The 14987-nt window shown below is 23.6% G+C and overlaps 1 protein-coding gene across 1 annotated transcript; it reads left to right on the top strand.

Moving 5' to 3' along the window:
* The first annotated feature begins 2843 nt into the window (after positions 1–2843).
* Positions 2844–13597, top strand: LOC122509857 (choline-phosphate cytidylyltransferase A-like). Its single transcript, XM_043624141.1, has 9 exons — positions 2844–3103; positions 4133–4286; positions 6501–6609; positions 7007–7123; positions 7218–7369; positions 8307–8528; positions 8707–8874; positions 9250–9371; positions 12032–13597. Exons 2-9 carry the CDS (start codon positions 4170–4172, stop codon positions 12129–12131), a joined length of 1107 nt encoding a protein of 368 aa, XP_043480076.1. The 5' UTR covers positions 2844–3103; positions 4133–4169; the 3' UTR covers positions 12132–13597.
* The last annotated feature ends 1390 nt before the right edge of the window (positions 13598–14987 follow it).

The following is a 14987-nucleotide window of genomic DNA, read 5'->3' as shown; positions in this document are numbered from 1 at the left end:
CATATTTAAATTTTTTTTTTCACCCTACTTTTGAAAATTTTTTCGTAAAAGAAAATATCAACTTTTAAGTATATTTTTTGCATTTATTCTCACCGTGATTTTTTCACTTCATTATTTGGGTCCCCTGAAGAGATACCTAAAGGTATTTGCTAAATATCAGATTTAGCAAATATTTGCTAGATTTTTTATATTTCAGATTTTATGTCATTTTATTATGTCAGATTTTTTATATTTGTTGTTAAAGCCAAAAATGCACCCTGGGGCGAAAAGTTAAATGTATTTTTACATGTTATTAAAAATTTTGTTTTATTTTTCGTTTTTTTGGGTTTATTTGTTTAAAAATGATTTATTTGACATTAGGCAAATACTCTATCAAAAAACAAGACCGCTCACGTGAAATAAACCAAAAAAATTTTTTTTTTCTTGAAATTTCAATTTATTAACTTTATAACTATTCTAAAGCTTTTGTTAAGTAAACAAAGATCTTTTATTAACTAAATTACTTGTTTACGTATACTTTAACTTATCTACTACTTAACACCTATCAGAAAATAGTTTTAGTAGGCTAAAAATAGAATTTAACTTTTTGCCCCAGCCATTTAACTTTTCGCCCCAGCATGGGGCGAAAAGTTAAAAAAAAACAAAATTTTCAAAAAAGGACAAAACATGTATTGTATGCGAAAATATCAGAAACTTTTTTATTGAAAGTTGTAGGGGACAAGTTGCCCTACAATATTGATGTGTAAATATTTGCATCTAAGCGGATTATATTGTCTAAAAAAAATCATTTATGCAAAATTTAACTTTTCGCCCCAGTCTCCCCTATATTTAATTGAAAAAATTTCCGAATAATCAAAATTTCGTAAAATTGAATCGTAAGCAAATGAATTTGAAAATTCTCAAGAAACTTTTGCAAAAATTGTTTAAAGTTTAAAATAATTGGTAATTGATTTCCTTTGAAGAATTTTATAATAAAATTTTTGAAAACAATTTATTATATTTTTCGAAGAATTTACATAAAATTGTATTAAAAATAATTGAAATCCTGTGAAGAATTTTATTATTTAGGAAAATAATCGAATTCTTACAAGGAATTTTATTACATTTTTAAAATAAAATTGAATTCTTTTGAGAAATTTTATTAAAATAGGGGATTTTGAAAATATTTGAATTTTATCGAAGAATTTAATTATTTGTAAAATGTTATTGAATTCTTGGAAAAAATTTTTGAAATTAGTTACATTTTTTGAGGAATTCATTTAAAATTGTATTAAAAATAATTGAAATCCTATTGAAAAATTTTATTATTTATGAAAATAATTGAATTCTTAAACAACAAATTTTATTACACTTTTTTAAATAAATAAATCAAAAATATTATTACTTGTAAAAATAATTAAATTTTTGCGAAGAATTTTATTAAAATTTTTGTAAATAATTTTATTTTTTCTAAAAAATTTTATGGATGCATATTTAAATTATTATAAGTTATTGAATATCAAAAAGGTTTGAATTTGAAATTTTTTGAAAATCTTAATTCTTATGGAATAATAATAATTAGGTATTAAATGTTTATTTAAAAAGTAATTTATTGATGTTTTCGAATAATCTTACAATTAACAAAAATCGTAAATAAATGTAATAGAACATTTTTTTGAGTATCTAATAATTTTTAGAGTGAATCAGAATATTCTGTAGTGTCAGGGAAAAATGTCGAAATTTTTTCTGGAAATTAGGGAAAAACAAATTTAATTTTTTGTGTCAACTCTGATAAAATATAATTTTCATAATATTATAGCGAAAAGTAGTTATAAATAAAAAAATGATATTGTACAGTCGTCACTAATTACGCTAATTACTCATAATATATAGAAAGAACAATTAGGTTATATGTATGTTCAACACACGTGATTAATTTCAAGGTATACAAATGCCGGTTTGCAATTAACGTTTCATCATCCAATTTTTGCGTCATAAAAATCCCACTCTAGAAGATATCACTTTACGTCAAAAGTTGCCTATCGAGAAATATGTATTCGTAATACATAACGAAAAAAAATAATATTCTCCTTTTTTCCTCAAAATAAAATCGAATGTCTTCAAGTTCATTGATCGTTTATAGAGATAGTTTTTTAATTAATAATTAATTAAGTAATAAGAAACTATCTACATAAATTAATTATTCCATTAATTATTCAAATAAACACACTTTTTATACAGTTATATTTTTTTGCACTAAATGTACATATATTTTCAAAAATCGATAAAAAGCCGGAAAAAAATTGGTCTATAATAACTGGTCAATAACTGTCATTAACATTGATAATTAAATAAAAAACAAATTTGTAAATATAATTAAAAATCTATAAATGAGTAAGCCTTTCTTTTAAAATTGCGGTCATGAATCACTACTGTTATTCTTTGATCAGTGATTTGACCCTGCCTCGTAACATAAAATACAAACGTATATAAAGGAAAAGAAGAAAAAAATTATGTAGTCATGCCTGTAATTTTTTATACCCGTTATACGGAACTTTGACTATGTGGAATTAAACAATTTTCTGATTGGTTAATATCAGGATGGCGCGATACAAACCCCTCTCTCCTTTAAGGACCGGCTTAACCCCCTCGCCCAAAAATATGACCTTAACTTTTAATTTATTTACCATTTCCCCATGTAATTATCAAAAACCTATTAAACAACAATTTCCTTTTCAGCCACCAAATTTTTATGGGAATAAAACAAATTTTTTTTAATTAATTGATCGAAATTTTTGATAAAAACGGAAACACGTAAAGTGCGTGAGCACACTTGGAATGCAGTGACACATGCGCAGAACTGTCAGTATGCGGGCGTCTGCTGTGACCACGTCTAGTTCACAAGTTGATGATATGGCATTAACTTTTATTCTTATTGAATAAAATATATTTTAACATTTAAAGTAAATCAATTAATATTTCAATGAATTTAATTTCACAGTGAATAAACAAGTTTTTAAAGGAAAATTGAAAGAAAAGCAATTGTTAATTTCGCGAAAATTGTGTAATAATCCTTTGACAAGTCAAAGTATATAAAAGAAAATTGAATTCAGGGTATGAAAAGGTTGGTTCTAATTTATATTTGGAATAATATGTTCCTTTTGTTGTCAAGTTCATTACATTCTATTCTATTTTAATCTATTCATGTATTTTACTAATTATAGTTTTTTTATCGTTTTTTTTTTGTCGACTCGTGTCTAATAGTCGTCCTAATTATTTTCTACATCGCATTTTCATTGATTATGTGTACATATTAGCGATATAGTTTTTTCTTTACAACGAATTTTTATTTATTTCATTTACTTCTATAAATATAATTTTACCGAAAATTTATCATACGGTGCGTATTTACATTATTGCATTGTTTTTTAAATTGCCTTTCGAATTACCTTCTAATATTCAATATTGTCTTTTTATGTCGCTGTAATTGTTAGTTTGTTTTTTTGAAAAAAAATTGTGATAATTATTTTGATTATTGTTATTTGGTATTTTAGTCATTTTAATAATCTTTTAGACTTTGTCGATTCATCAATATTGACAAATTGCACGTTATTTACCTAATTAGACAATAATTAATTCTGCGTAAAGCTTTATTGTAAACACGCTACTTAAAGTTATTCTAGAACATTTACGCATTTCTGTTTTATTTTAACATTAAATTAAATAGGAATTAACAATCGATAAAAAAGGATAATACTTTTTTGAATTAGTTATTGCGTCAGTTGTCATTTTTTTTTTAAATTAAAATATCTACATATTTTTAAAGATATAAATCTAAATTAAATAATAGAGCCTACTTGTTTTATTCATTAAAAACGAATGAATTTCTATTATAAACATGTGTGAACATTGCTGTGAAATTTTTTCAATTCTTTTGTTTAAAATAAAGATCAAATGTTTTCTTAATGACTCTTGACGTCTTTATAGAGTTGATCACGAAAACTAATATCTGATTTAGATTTTTAATTTATTTTAAATATTTACACGAAATACATAAATTTAGTAATTTACGGTAATTTATTTAAATGTGATTAATTGTACATTAATTTTATACGAATTAGAATGAATTAAAAATTTTAAAAATTATTTTCAGTTGTTGGAGATTATATGGATTTTAGATTTTAAAAAAAATGTCGAGAAAGAGACCGCACGATATTGAAGATATGCAGAGCAATAATATTGCCAATGATACAAATCAGAATGGAGACCATGCTTCGTCTTCGAGGGAGGAGTCACCGTCTTTTCCGGTAAATACGTCAATAAAATAATACAATGCAATTAATTTGTAATATTTTTTCGATAATTCATGTGGAATAATTGTTTCACAAGTGACAGAATAATTATTACTAAATTATTAAAATCTTTTTGTAAATTTGAATTTAAATTTTATTATTAATATTAATATTATTATTATTTTTTATCTAAAACGTCGATAAATTTTATCGGAAATATGAAATTTATTCTATATGTAGTTCATTCATGAAAGATTATTTTCTGTGATGAAATTCTTTGGTGATTTGTAATTATTTTTAGAGTTCGGATAATTTTTGTCAAATAATAATAATAATTCCTAGTTTAGTTGAAATTGAATTTTTATCTTTTTAATAAGAATAATGTGAGAATTTAAAAAATGATATAATTGTTTCCAATTTTTCCTTCTTTCTGATTAGTCATACATATTATGTTGACAAGTAAAGATGGGGTGATGAACATTATTCACGTTTTATTAATAACATTATTTATGTAATCTGGGTGAAATGGAACACTTATTGATCAAGAAAATTCAAATCAAAAGAAAATAGTTTCTATATCATATTACAAATATTTGCATTAAAAGCAATTTAACGTTAGGAATTTAATTTTTTTTTAAAAATAATTACTTTTGTTTCCATAGAAATATTTATTTGGTAAAAAAATAAAAATTGCAGGGTTTGCACTCATCTACTAAAACCTACTATATATTTGCTACTTTTTTACGATTTGCTACTATTTAGATACTTTTTTAAATTTGTGTGTCACTAGCTCTACTTCTTTCTTTCTTTTCAAATAATGGTCGCTACGTACTTTCAGTCCTCTAATAATTAAAATAACAAAATTATTCTAAAAAATTTTAATGAAATTCATTGCAATGATTCAATTATTTTCAAAAATTTGAAGAAAAGTTTTCGTAAGAATTCAATTATTTTCAATATCTACTATTTTAATAAAATTTCACAAAAGAATTCAATTATATAAAAAAATTTTTACAGATCTTCAATTATTTAAAATACAATTTTTTTGAAATAAATTAAATATTTAAAACAATTCTTAGAAAATTATTCAAACGAAGGCAATTTTTAATGATTTTAATAAAATTTGTTTATTAGAATTCATATATTTTAATACAATTGTAATTCAATTTCTTGAACAAATTTTAATAACATTCTTTGCAAGAATGCAATTATTTTCATAACTAATAAAAGTCTTCGCAGAATTTCAATTATCAGGGTTGCTACAGAACCTGGAAAACCTGGAAAAGTCAGGGATTTTTTAAAAAAGGTCTGGAATACCTGGAAAAGTCAGGGATTTTTTAAAAAAAGGTCTGGAATACCTGGAAATGTCATGGAAATTTGAAATGCCTGGAATTTTATTCCACTTTTTTTGATCCATCAAAAAATAATTTTAATTTGTCGTTTGATTAAAGAATCTGATATCTATATTATATAATATTGATTTTTAACTCTTTTTATAATAAAATTAATATTTTTGTTCAAGTAGGTTAATTTAAATTATGTTAATCGTAATATGAAATAATATTACACATGTAAATGTCCTAGAAAATTAAAAAATCTGTCCTGGAATGTCCTGGAATTTTAAGTCATATTTTCAGTAGACACCCTGTCTGTGCTTTAATAATCAAATAGAGATAATCTAACGTGAATATTTTTATAATACAGAAAAATTCTAATTTATATAATGTTCAAAAGGTGACCTGGAAATTTATCAGATTTGGTACTGGAAAACCTGGAAAAGTCATGGAAATTTAAAAACAGACTTCTGTAGCAACCCTGATTATTTTTAGTAAAATTTTAAATAAATTTCTCGAAAATATCTTTAAAAATTTTATTAAAATTCTTCGAAAGGATTCAATAATTTATATAAAATTTTTGATTAAATTTTGTAGAAAAATTCAATTTTAAGAAATAATTAATTATTCAATCAATTATTTATTGTTGAACTTAAATAATTTAATTCTCGTATAATTTCCTAGCAAGAATTGATTTAGAAATGAAGTTCAGGTAAAATATTTATTTAACAAAAATTATTCAAGTTTTCAATATTTTCATTTAGAAATTATGAGAAAGAAATTAGCCTTTTGAAAAAATGCAAGTAAAATGTTTTTTTGAAAGCAGTAAAATTCCCGTAAATAATTTTAAAAAATTGAATTAAATTTTCAATTAATTGATTTTGTTTTATTTTAGTCAATTTGCAAAGAGGCCCCATTTATGGACGACGAGGAGGCTATTTTAGAACGAAAATGTTGCGATTACGATGTCAAAATTTCAGTGGAAATGGCTCAAGCTGGAAAAGGTGAATATTTCGCTAATTTCTTTATCTATTTTTTCCTAATCTATTATTTATCATTTTCGAAATGTTGTCTATTTTTTTTAATAACTATAATATAACAATAAACTCGTTTGTTTAAAAATTTATTTTTTTAAATTATGGATCAAAAAAGTGCAAAATGTTTTTTTATACAAAAATATATGAAAATTTGAATTTGAAACATTTTCAATATCTAAATCGTTGATTATAAACATGAAATTCAGTTATTTCTAAAGGAAAATTTAGTTAATTTTTAATAATTTGTATTAAATTGCATTAAATTGTATTGAATTGTATTAAATTTTATTAAATTGTATAGAATTGTATTAAATTGTATTGATTTGTGTTAAATTGTTTACTTAATTATTTATTTAAATTTCAGCTCCTAGGAAGATTCGAGTATACGCAGACGGAATTTATGACCTTTTTCATCAAGGTCACGCTCGACAACTGATGCAAGCAAAAAATCTTTTTCCGAACATTTACCTTATAGTGGGAAGTAAGTCAATAATAATTTCTTTCGATAAAAATAATCAATATTACGGTGCCTGTTATTTTCTCACTGATATGACATAATTTTATTTTGATTTCAGTTTGTAATGACGAATTAACTCACACAAGAAAAGGTAAAACAGTAATGAATGAATTTGAAAGATACGATGCAGTCAGGCATTGCAGATACGTAGACGAGGTTATAAGAGATGCCCCGTGGGAATTGGAAGACGATTTTATTGACAAATACAAGGTATTTATGTCGAAAGAGAAGAAATTTCTATTTTATTTCTCTATTTTTTGTTATTTCTATACTCTTTCACTATTTTCTGTTTTTTCTCTACTTTTTGTCTATATTTATTCTATATTTCTGCTTCTCTAATAAAAACAGAGTTGCCACGAAAAATAAATTTTTTTTCTCCCTGATTTCCAGAAAAAATTTTCACTTTTTTCCTGACCCTAAATAATATTCTGATTCACTCTAAAATAAAATGGATTCAAATTTATTTTGTTTTACAATTTAATTTTACTAATTTTCGATTATTTGGAAATTCTTCAATTAAACATATATTAGAAAATAAAAACTTCATATATATAATTCCAAAAAAAACCAAACTTTTTCAAAAAAATTAATTCTACAGAATTGTTAGTTAAAAGTATGAAAAATTCAAATTTTCAAATATTTTAATTTGAAACCTTTTCAAAATTCAATTATTTCTAAAAATTCACGCTATTTTAATATTCAATTGAAGGGCTACAGAAAATAAGGGGACGAACGCGTGGTTGAAAGGGATAATATCAGTCAGGTAGCAGCGAGCGGCTCAAGGCTTGTCACTGCTACCCGACTGGTAGTATCCCTTCCAAGCCTCGCGTTCGTCCCCTTATTTTATGTAGCCCTTCAATTATAATCTAAAATTTTAACTATGAAATTCAGTTTTAAATTAATTTGTATTAGAAAATTCTATAAGAATTCAATTATTTAAATAAAAAAATAAATAATTAATTAATTAATTATTATATTGATTTATATTGAAATTTTATGAGGCAAACAAAAAAGACACCAAAATTCAGTATTTTCTTATCAATTCTAAAAATTGAATTTTTTCCAGTACTTTGATTAAAATCCCTGACCTGTGGCAACCCTGAAAAAGATAACATTTTGAGACTAATTTGTGAAATTCTATTTTCAGATCGATTTCGTTGCCCACGACGCGATTCCCTACAGTACAGAAGATGAGGAAGATCTTTACGCGAAATTAAAAGAACGAGGTATGTTCGTGGCAACACAAAGAACAGAAGGTGTATCAACGTCGGATATTGTAGCGAGAATAGTAAAAGATTACGATATCTACGTGAGAAGGAATCTCGCTCGCGGATACACAGCAAAGGATCTTAATGTCTCATTTCTAAACGTAATTGAACCTATTTTCGTTCTATTTAAAATAAGAATTTAATTATTTAGTTCTTATAAAAAAAAATGAAGTTCTAATTAAAAGAAGAAGACTAATTTTTACAAAATTTGTAATTTATATAAAACAAGAAGATCCAAATTCTCTTTTTTAATTTCTAAAATAAAAATTTATTCTACAGGATAAGAAGTTTAGGCTACAGAATAAGTTCGATGATCTCAAAGATAAAGGGAAACAGATGATAGAGAATTTTGGTGAGAAACGAATGGATATTATTAGTAAATGGGAGGAAAAATCACGAGATTTTATTGACACTTTCCTCTTGTTATTTGGCCGCGAGGGACGAATTGTGAGTTTTATTATTATTATTTTAATGACCGTTTTACTAATCGCAGTGTGTGTTTTTATAATTTTAAAGTGCAAATTTTAATTCTCATGCTCATCGAATTTTAAAGAGAAGGCTGTAATTTTTTAAAAATATTTTTTCCTATTCATGGTGGAGTGTTTTAATCTTTTGTATTAGCAATTAATTGAGCAAATGAATTTTTTTGAATATCGATTTTTTTATATATCAATTCTGATATTGTTAAATAAACATTTGCTTACGTGTCTATTTTTAATGCATGACTTTTGATTTTGAAGTTTTTAGAAATTTGTCATTGGTGTATTTTTGGGTATTTTCGTTTGCTTAATTTGATGTATAAGATTTATTTTTAATTTATAGTCAACAATATGGCATGAAGGCAAAGGTCGCTTAATGCAAGCGATCTCGCCTCCTTCGAGCCCAAAAAGGAATGGCAGCCCTAATAGTAGTTATTGCTTCAGCAATGACGAGGAACGCGCAAGGTATGAGAATAATTATGATAATCGTAAAAACATTTCAAGTGTACTGACCATTTACCTGATGAAACTGGTGAATTTCGCCTTTCCTTGGAGTTCCATTTTCCTTGATGTTGCCTCGTATCCTCAATTTGTTTTCCACTTTTCCAGACACTATATTCTTTCCAAACACATCACCAGAAAAAAAAACACAAAAATTTTATAGTTAAAAAAGAATAATGGAAGTTATTCTCTCGCTTTTCAATAAAATTTCTCAATTTATCACTAAAATTTCGAAAACGGACTAATAAGTTTTCAAAGTATTAATTATTATCTATTATTACCGATTTATCGAAAATCGCTTGACAATAATAGAAAAATTTTCAGAAATAATCAATACGATCAATACTGGGAATTAAAACAGTTTCCCGCCAATAAATATTTTAACGTATTTAACCTACAAAATTGTTTTTCAACTTATTTACCGCACTAGATAATTTTCACTAAAATACTAACACAATCTTCAAATTATTTTAAAACATTCACAATTTCTATCACTTTTTTAAAACAAAAAACGAATAATAATCACATTGTGACAAAATTAGTCCCCGTGAGAATGAATTTTTGATTTCGACAGAATTTATCAAAAATCTAATGATTTTTATGGAAATTATTAGCAAACTTATATCACTTTTATCGAAGAAATAAGAATTTTGTTGAATTGAGAAAAATTTCGAAGACGATTCGATTATTTATTTGGAAAAAACTAAAAGAACGAATCGTCGAATTTCCTTTACGAATAAAAACTGAAAATTTTTTATTAACAAGTTGGCCAATATTGCAAAAAAGTAAAATTTCAATTTGTTGACAATGTTACCAATCACTGATGCATAAATATTCGAATGACATACTAATAAGTTTTTGAACTATTAATTATTATTACCGATTTATTGAAAATCGTTGGACGATAATAGAGATATTTTCAGTAAAAACCAATAATGTGATCAATTCTAGGAATTAGAACAGTTTCCCGACAATAATTATTGTTTAACGTATATTTAACCTTTAAAGTTGTTTTTCAACTTTTTTAACCACTAGACAATTTTCATTATTAAAAAACTAACACAATCTTGAAATTATTTCTAAAAAATCAAATTCACTTTTTTTAATACAAAAAACGTATAATAATCACATAAGAAAATTAGTCACCGTGAAAATGAGTTTGATTTCAACACTCGAAAAAAATGAAGAATCTGTCAAAAATCTAACGATTTTTAAATGGGAAATTATTAGCAAACTTTTGTCACTTTTATCGAAGAAATGAGAATTTCGTTCAGTTTAGAAAAATTCGAAGACGATTCGATTATTTATTTGGAAAAAAAGTAAAAGAACGAGCCGTAGATTTTCCGTTACGAATAAAAACTGAAATTTTTCTATTAACAAGTTGGCCAATATTGCAAAAAGTAAAATTTCAATTTGTTGACAATGTTACCAATCACTGGAGAAAAAAATTTAAATAAAGGTATATTTAACTCTAAAATTAATTTTAAATAGAATTTTAATAACATGAAATAATTTCTAACTGGAAGTAAAATGTTTATTAAATTCTAAATATTACAAAAAGATAAAAAGAAATATTGGAAATAAAATCTGCACATAAATTAAAATTTCTAAATAGAAAATTAATCTTATAGGTTATCCTACTCTTGATCCAGTTTCCTAAACACTTGATTTTTTTTATGGTTTGTTTTTATTTTCAGGGTGGCCACATGTTAGTAAAGTCAGGGAAATGACATGAAACAAAATTTTTTATCAGGGAAATTAAGAAAATTGAGACTTTTTTGATTTATTTTTAAAAATTGCGACTTATTCGACTTTTCTTCCAAATATACAAAATACCACATTTTTTAGTATAAAAATGCAAATTATTTCTATTTTTATAATACGAAAAATAACTATAAACAAATCTTTAAAAATTTATTCTTGAATCATTTTTTAAGATAATTAAATTTTTGAAATATATCCGTAATAAAAATCGTTATAAATAATTGAAATTTTGTAAAATTTAATTGAAAATAATTAATTTTTTTCAAGTATTTTGTTACAATTTTGGAAAATCAACTTTTTAAGAGTTTTAATTCAAAATTTTGAAAATAATTAAATTATCAAAAATTTTAATGAAAAATCTTCAAATGTTAATTTAAAAATGAAAATTAATGAAAATTATCTTATAATTTTTAAGAATTAAATACTTTCACTATTTTCAATAACATATTTCCGAAAATTTAAATAAATAAATTTAATTTAATTTAATTTAAATAAATTGTTTTATCATAATTTTTTAAAATTCAATTATTTTCGAACAATGTAAATAAAAATTGATAAAAATTTCCTTTTTTAGATGTTTTAAAATTTCGGAGAAATCATGGTCATATTTACAAATAAAATTCGATTATTTTTATTTATATTTTTCAAAAGTTCAATTTTTTTTTAATTGTAATTTTTAGAAATTATTAAAATTCATAAATTTTACTCATTTCCCGTAAACTTTTATATTTTCCTGTAAAAAGAATTTTGTCAGGGAAAATAATTTTAATGTCAGGGAAATTGGTAAACTGAAACTTGTGACCACCCTGATTTTCCTTTATTTAAAAATGATTATTTACTTATTTATTATCTGTTTTCAGTCCACCGCCTATGAAAGCTGGTCGTTTTGAATTTTCCAAAAATGGACATTATTTCCACGAGGATTATAGTGACGATGAAGAATATCGAATGTCAAAGTGATCCTTGGAAGAATCCGAGGATCTTTTAAATCGACTCGACCAAATCTAGCGAATTTTAATTTTATTAAGAAACAACAACAAAAAACAAAAAACTGTTACACCACAATGATTCATTGAAATAATTAGATCATTTTACATTTAAATATGTCATAGATTTTAGGGTTTGTTTTCAGTTTCGCTTCGCATCAACGAGTTTTTTAAAAAAACAACAGTAAAAAAATTATGCCCCAAGAAAAATGTCGAATTACTTAATTTCAACAAACTCTATAAACGTGTACTTAAATTTTAAGATATTGCATTTGATAATAGTACATTAATTTTTTTCTTTCCCTCCTTTTGTATTCTGTGAGTTTGACATATGTGGGCATTATAGATTGTATAAAAGTGATTCAATTTAAATTATTGAATTCGTATATATTTAAAAAATCCGATATTAAAAAGTAATTATTAAAATGAAAAAAAAACGTTAAAAATACATAGTTGTGATATAAAAAAGCAGATTTGTGAAACATGTTTCAATAGATTAATTATTAAGCTCGTAAAAATGAAACTGAACAATAAAACAACGGTTCTAGACTTCTTTGAATGTGTAATATTTTGTAATACACTATTTGTTGAAGAAGAAGAAGAAGAAGAATAATAATAATAATATAAATTAAATTTTTAAGAAAGACTTGGAAAAATATGTGTGACCAACTCGGTGATTGTTGACGTCAACTACAGGAATTGAGGACTGTAAGAATATTGATCTGCACATTGTATTCGAATTAAAAATGTATTTCGTTTCGAGTGAGTTTTTTTTATAGTTTTAAATTCACTAGCAGTTTTATATGGACTATTTTATATAGAGAAAACAATTTCTAAATAGTTTTTAGGGTTGGTAAGAACGCAATTGTGTCTGTACATTGTCATGATATTTAGTTTTCATTTTGTAAGTATTAGCGATACCCTATGAAGTAAACAAGAAAAACGCGTTGTGAAAACAAAAAAAAAATGTTTGTAGAGGAATTATTGTTGCTAAAAAAAACTTGCTGTTAACTAGATATATTTGTAAATTTATTTCTTGTGATTATTTATGAATTCAATTTTTAGTTTCTTTCTCTTTTTTGAGTACTTTGAGTGTCGAAAAGAAAACAAAGAGGATTATTTATTTTTCGTAAAATAGTTTCAAAGCAATGTATTTCGATATACGAAAAGAGATTAGAAAGTTAATAGAACTGTTTGTATTTTAATTTGATTAAATAACATTTTTCTTGATATGAAAAACACGACTGAGATTTATAATTAATTTAATAATGAATCGACGTTAGATTTTAAATTATTTATCGGTAAATAAAATTATTATTGTAAAACAAAAAGTTATGAAAAAAATGCAATTGGTTGAGTTTAGTTATCACATGATTCATGTCCGTTATTATGTAATTAAGAATTGTATGAAAATAAACATAAAGTTCTATTTACTGCTAACAGGGTTGCCACAAAAAATTAATTTTGTTTTTCCGTGATTTCCAGAAAAAATTTTCACTTTTTCCCAGACGCTAAAGAATATTCTGATTCATTCTAAAAATTATTAGATACACAAAAAAATGTTCTATTACATTTATTTACGAATTTTTTTGTATTGTAAAATTATTCTAAATCCTTAATAACTTCTTTTTTAAATAAATAATTAATCATTATTATTATTTCTTAGGAATTAAGATTTTCAAAAAATTTAAAATTCAAATCTTTTTGAAATTCAACAACTTATAATAATTAAAATATCCATAAAATTTTTCAGAAAAAATCAGATTATTTACAAAAATTTTAATAAAAATCTTCGCAAAAATTTAATTATTTTTACAAGTAATAAAATTTTGCACATGAATTCAATTATTTACAAAAGTGTAATAAAATTCGTTGTGTAAGAATTCAATTAATTTCATAAATAATCAAATTTTTCATATATGATTTCAATTTTTTATAATACAATTTTAAATCAAATTTCTTAAAAAAAGTAATTAATTTCAAACACTTTTTTCGAGAATTCAATTACATTTTACAAATAATAAAATTCTTCGCTGAAATTCAAATATTTTTAAAATCTACTATTTCAATAAAATTTCTTAAAAGAATTCATTTTTTTTTAAAAATGTAATAAAATTCGTTGCAAGAATTCAATATTATTTTCATAATTAATAAAATTCTACACAGGACTTCAATTATTTAAAAGAAATGTTAACTGAATTCGTTGCAAGAATTCAATTATTTAAAAGAAAATAATGTAAAAAATACGTTGCAAAAATTCAATATTATTTTCATAAATAATAAAATTCTTTACAGAATTTCAATTATTTTTAATACAATTTTAAATAAATCCTTCGGAAAATGTAATTTTGTTTTCAAAAGTTTTATTAAAATTCTTCAAAAGAAATCAATTATCAATTATTCTTAATAATTTTTGCAAAAGTTTCTTGAGAATTTTCAAATTCATTTGTTTACAATTCAATTTTACCTAATAAGAATTTTATTATTTTTGAAAATAATTGAATCCCTGCGTAAAAAATTTTATTATTTATGAAAATAGTTGAATTATCGCGAAGAAATTTATAAAAAAAATATTGTAAATAGTTGAATTCATGTGAAATTTTTATTATTTATGGAAATAATTTAATGTTTGCTTAGAATTTTATCAAAATGTCCTTTAAATAATCCTTTCTTTTGAAAAATTTTATTAAAATAATGGATTTGAAAATCGTTGAATTGAGGGAAATTTTTTAGAACAATTGAAATTTTGACAAGAATTTTATTAAAATTTTTGAAAATAATGGAATTTTGGAGAAGAATTTTATTATGTTTAAAGATATGATTGAAATTT

This window comes from Leptopilina heterotoma, unplaced genomic scaffold, assembly GCF_015476425.1.
Source record: "Leptopilina heterotoma isolate Lh14 unplaced genomic scaffold, ASM1547642v1 Lhet_63, whole genome shotgun sequence".
Taxonomy (NCBI): domain Eukaryota; kingdom Metazoa; phylum Arthropoda; class Insecta; order Hymenoptera; family Figitidae; genus Leptopilina; species Leptopilina heterotoma.
Note: the sequence above shows the minus strand (reverse complement) of the source record. Positions and strands in the feature narration are given on the sequence as shown.

Excerpts from the sequence above, each read along its gene's own strand:
- LOC122509857 (XM_043624141.1), top strand. The coding sequence starts at position 4,170 with ATGTCGAGAAAGAGACCGCACGATATTGAAGATATGCAGAGCAATAAT. Across the intron at positions 4,287-6,500 it reads AGGAGTCACCGTCTTTTCCG|TCAATTTGCAAAGAGGCCCC; the intron begins GTAAATACGTCA and ends GTTTTATTTTAG. Across the intron at positions 7,370-8,306 it reads ATTTTATTGACAAATACAAG|ATCGATTTCGTTGCCCACGA; the intron begins GTATTTATGTCG and ends TTCTATTTTCAG.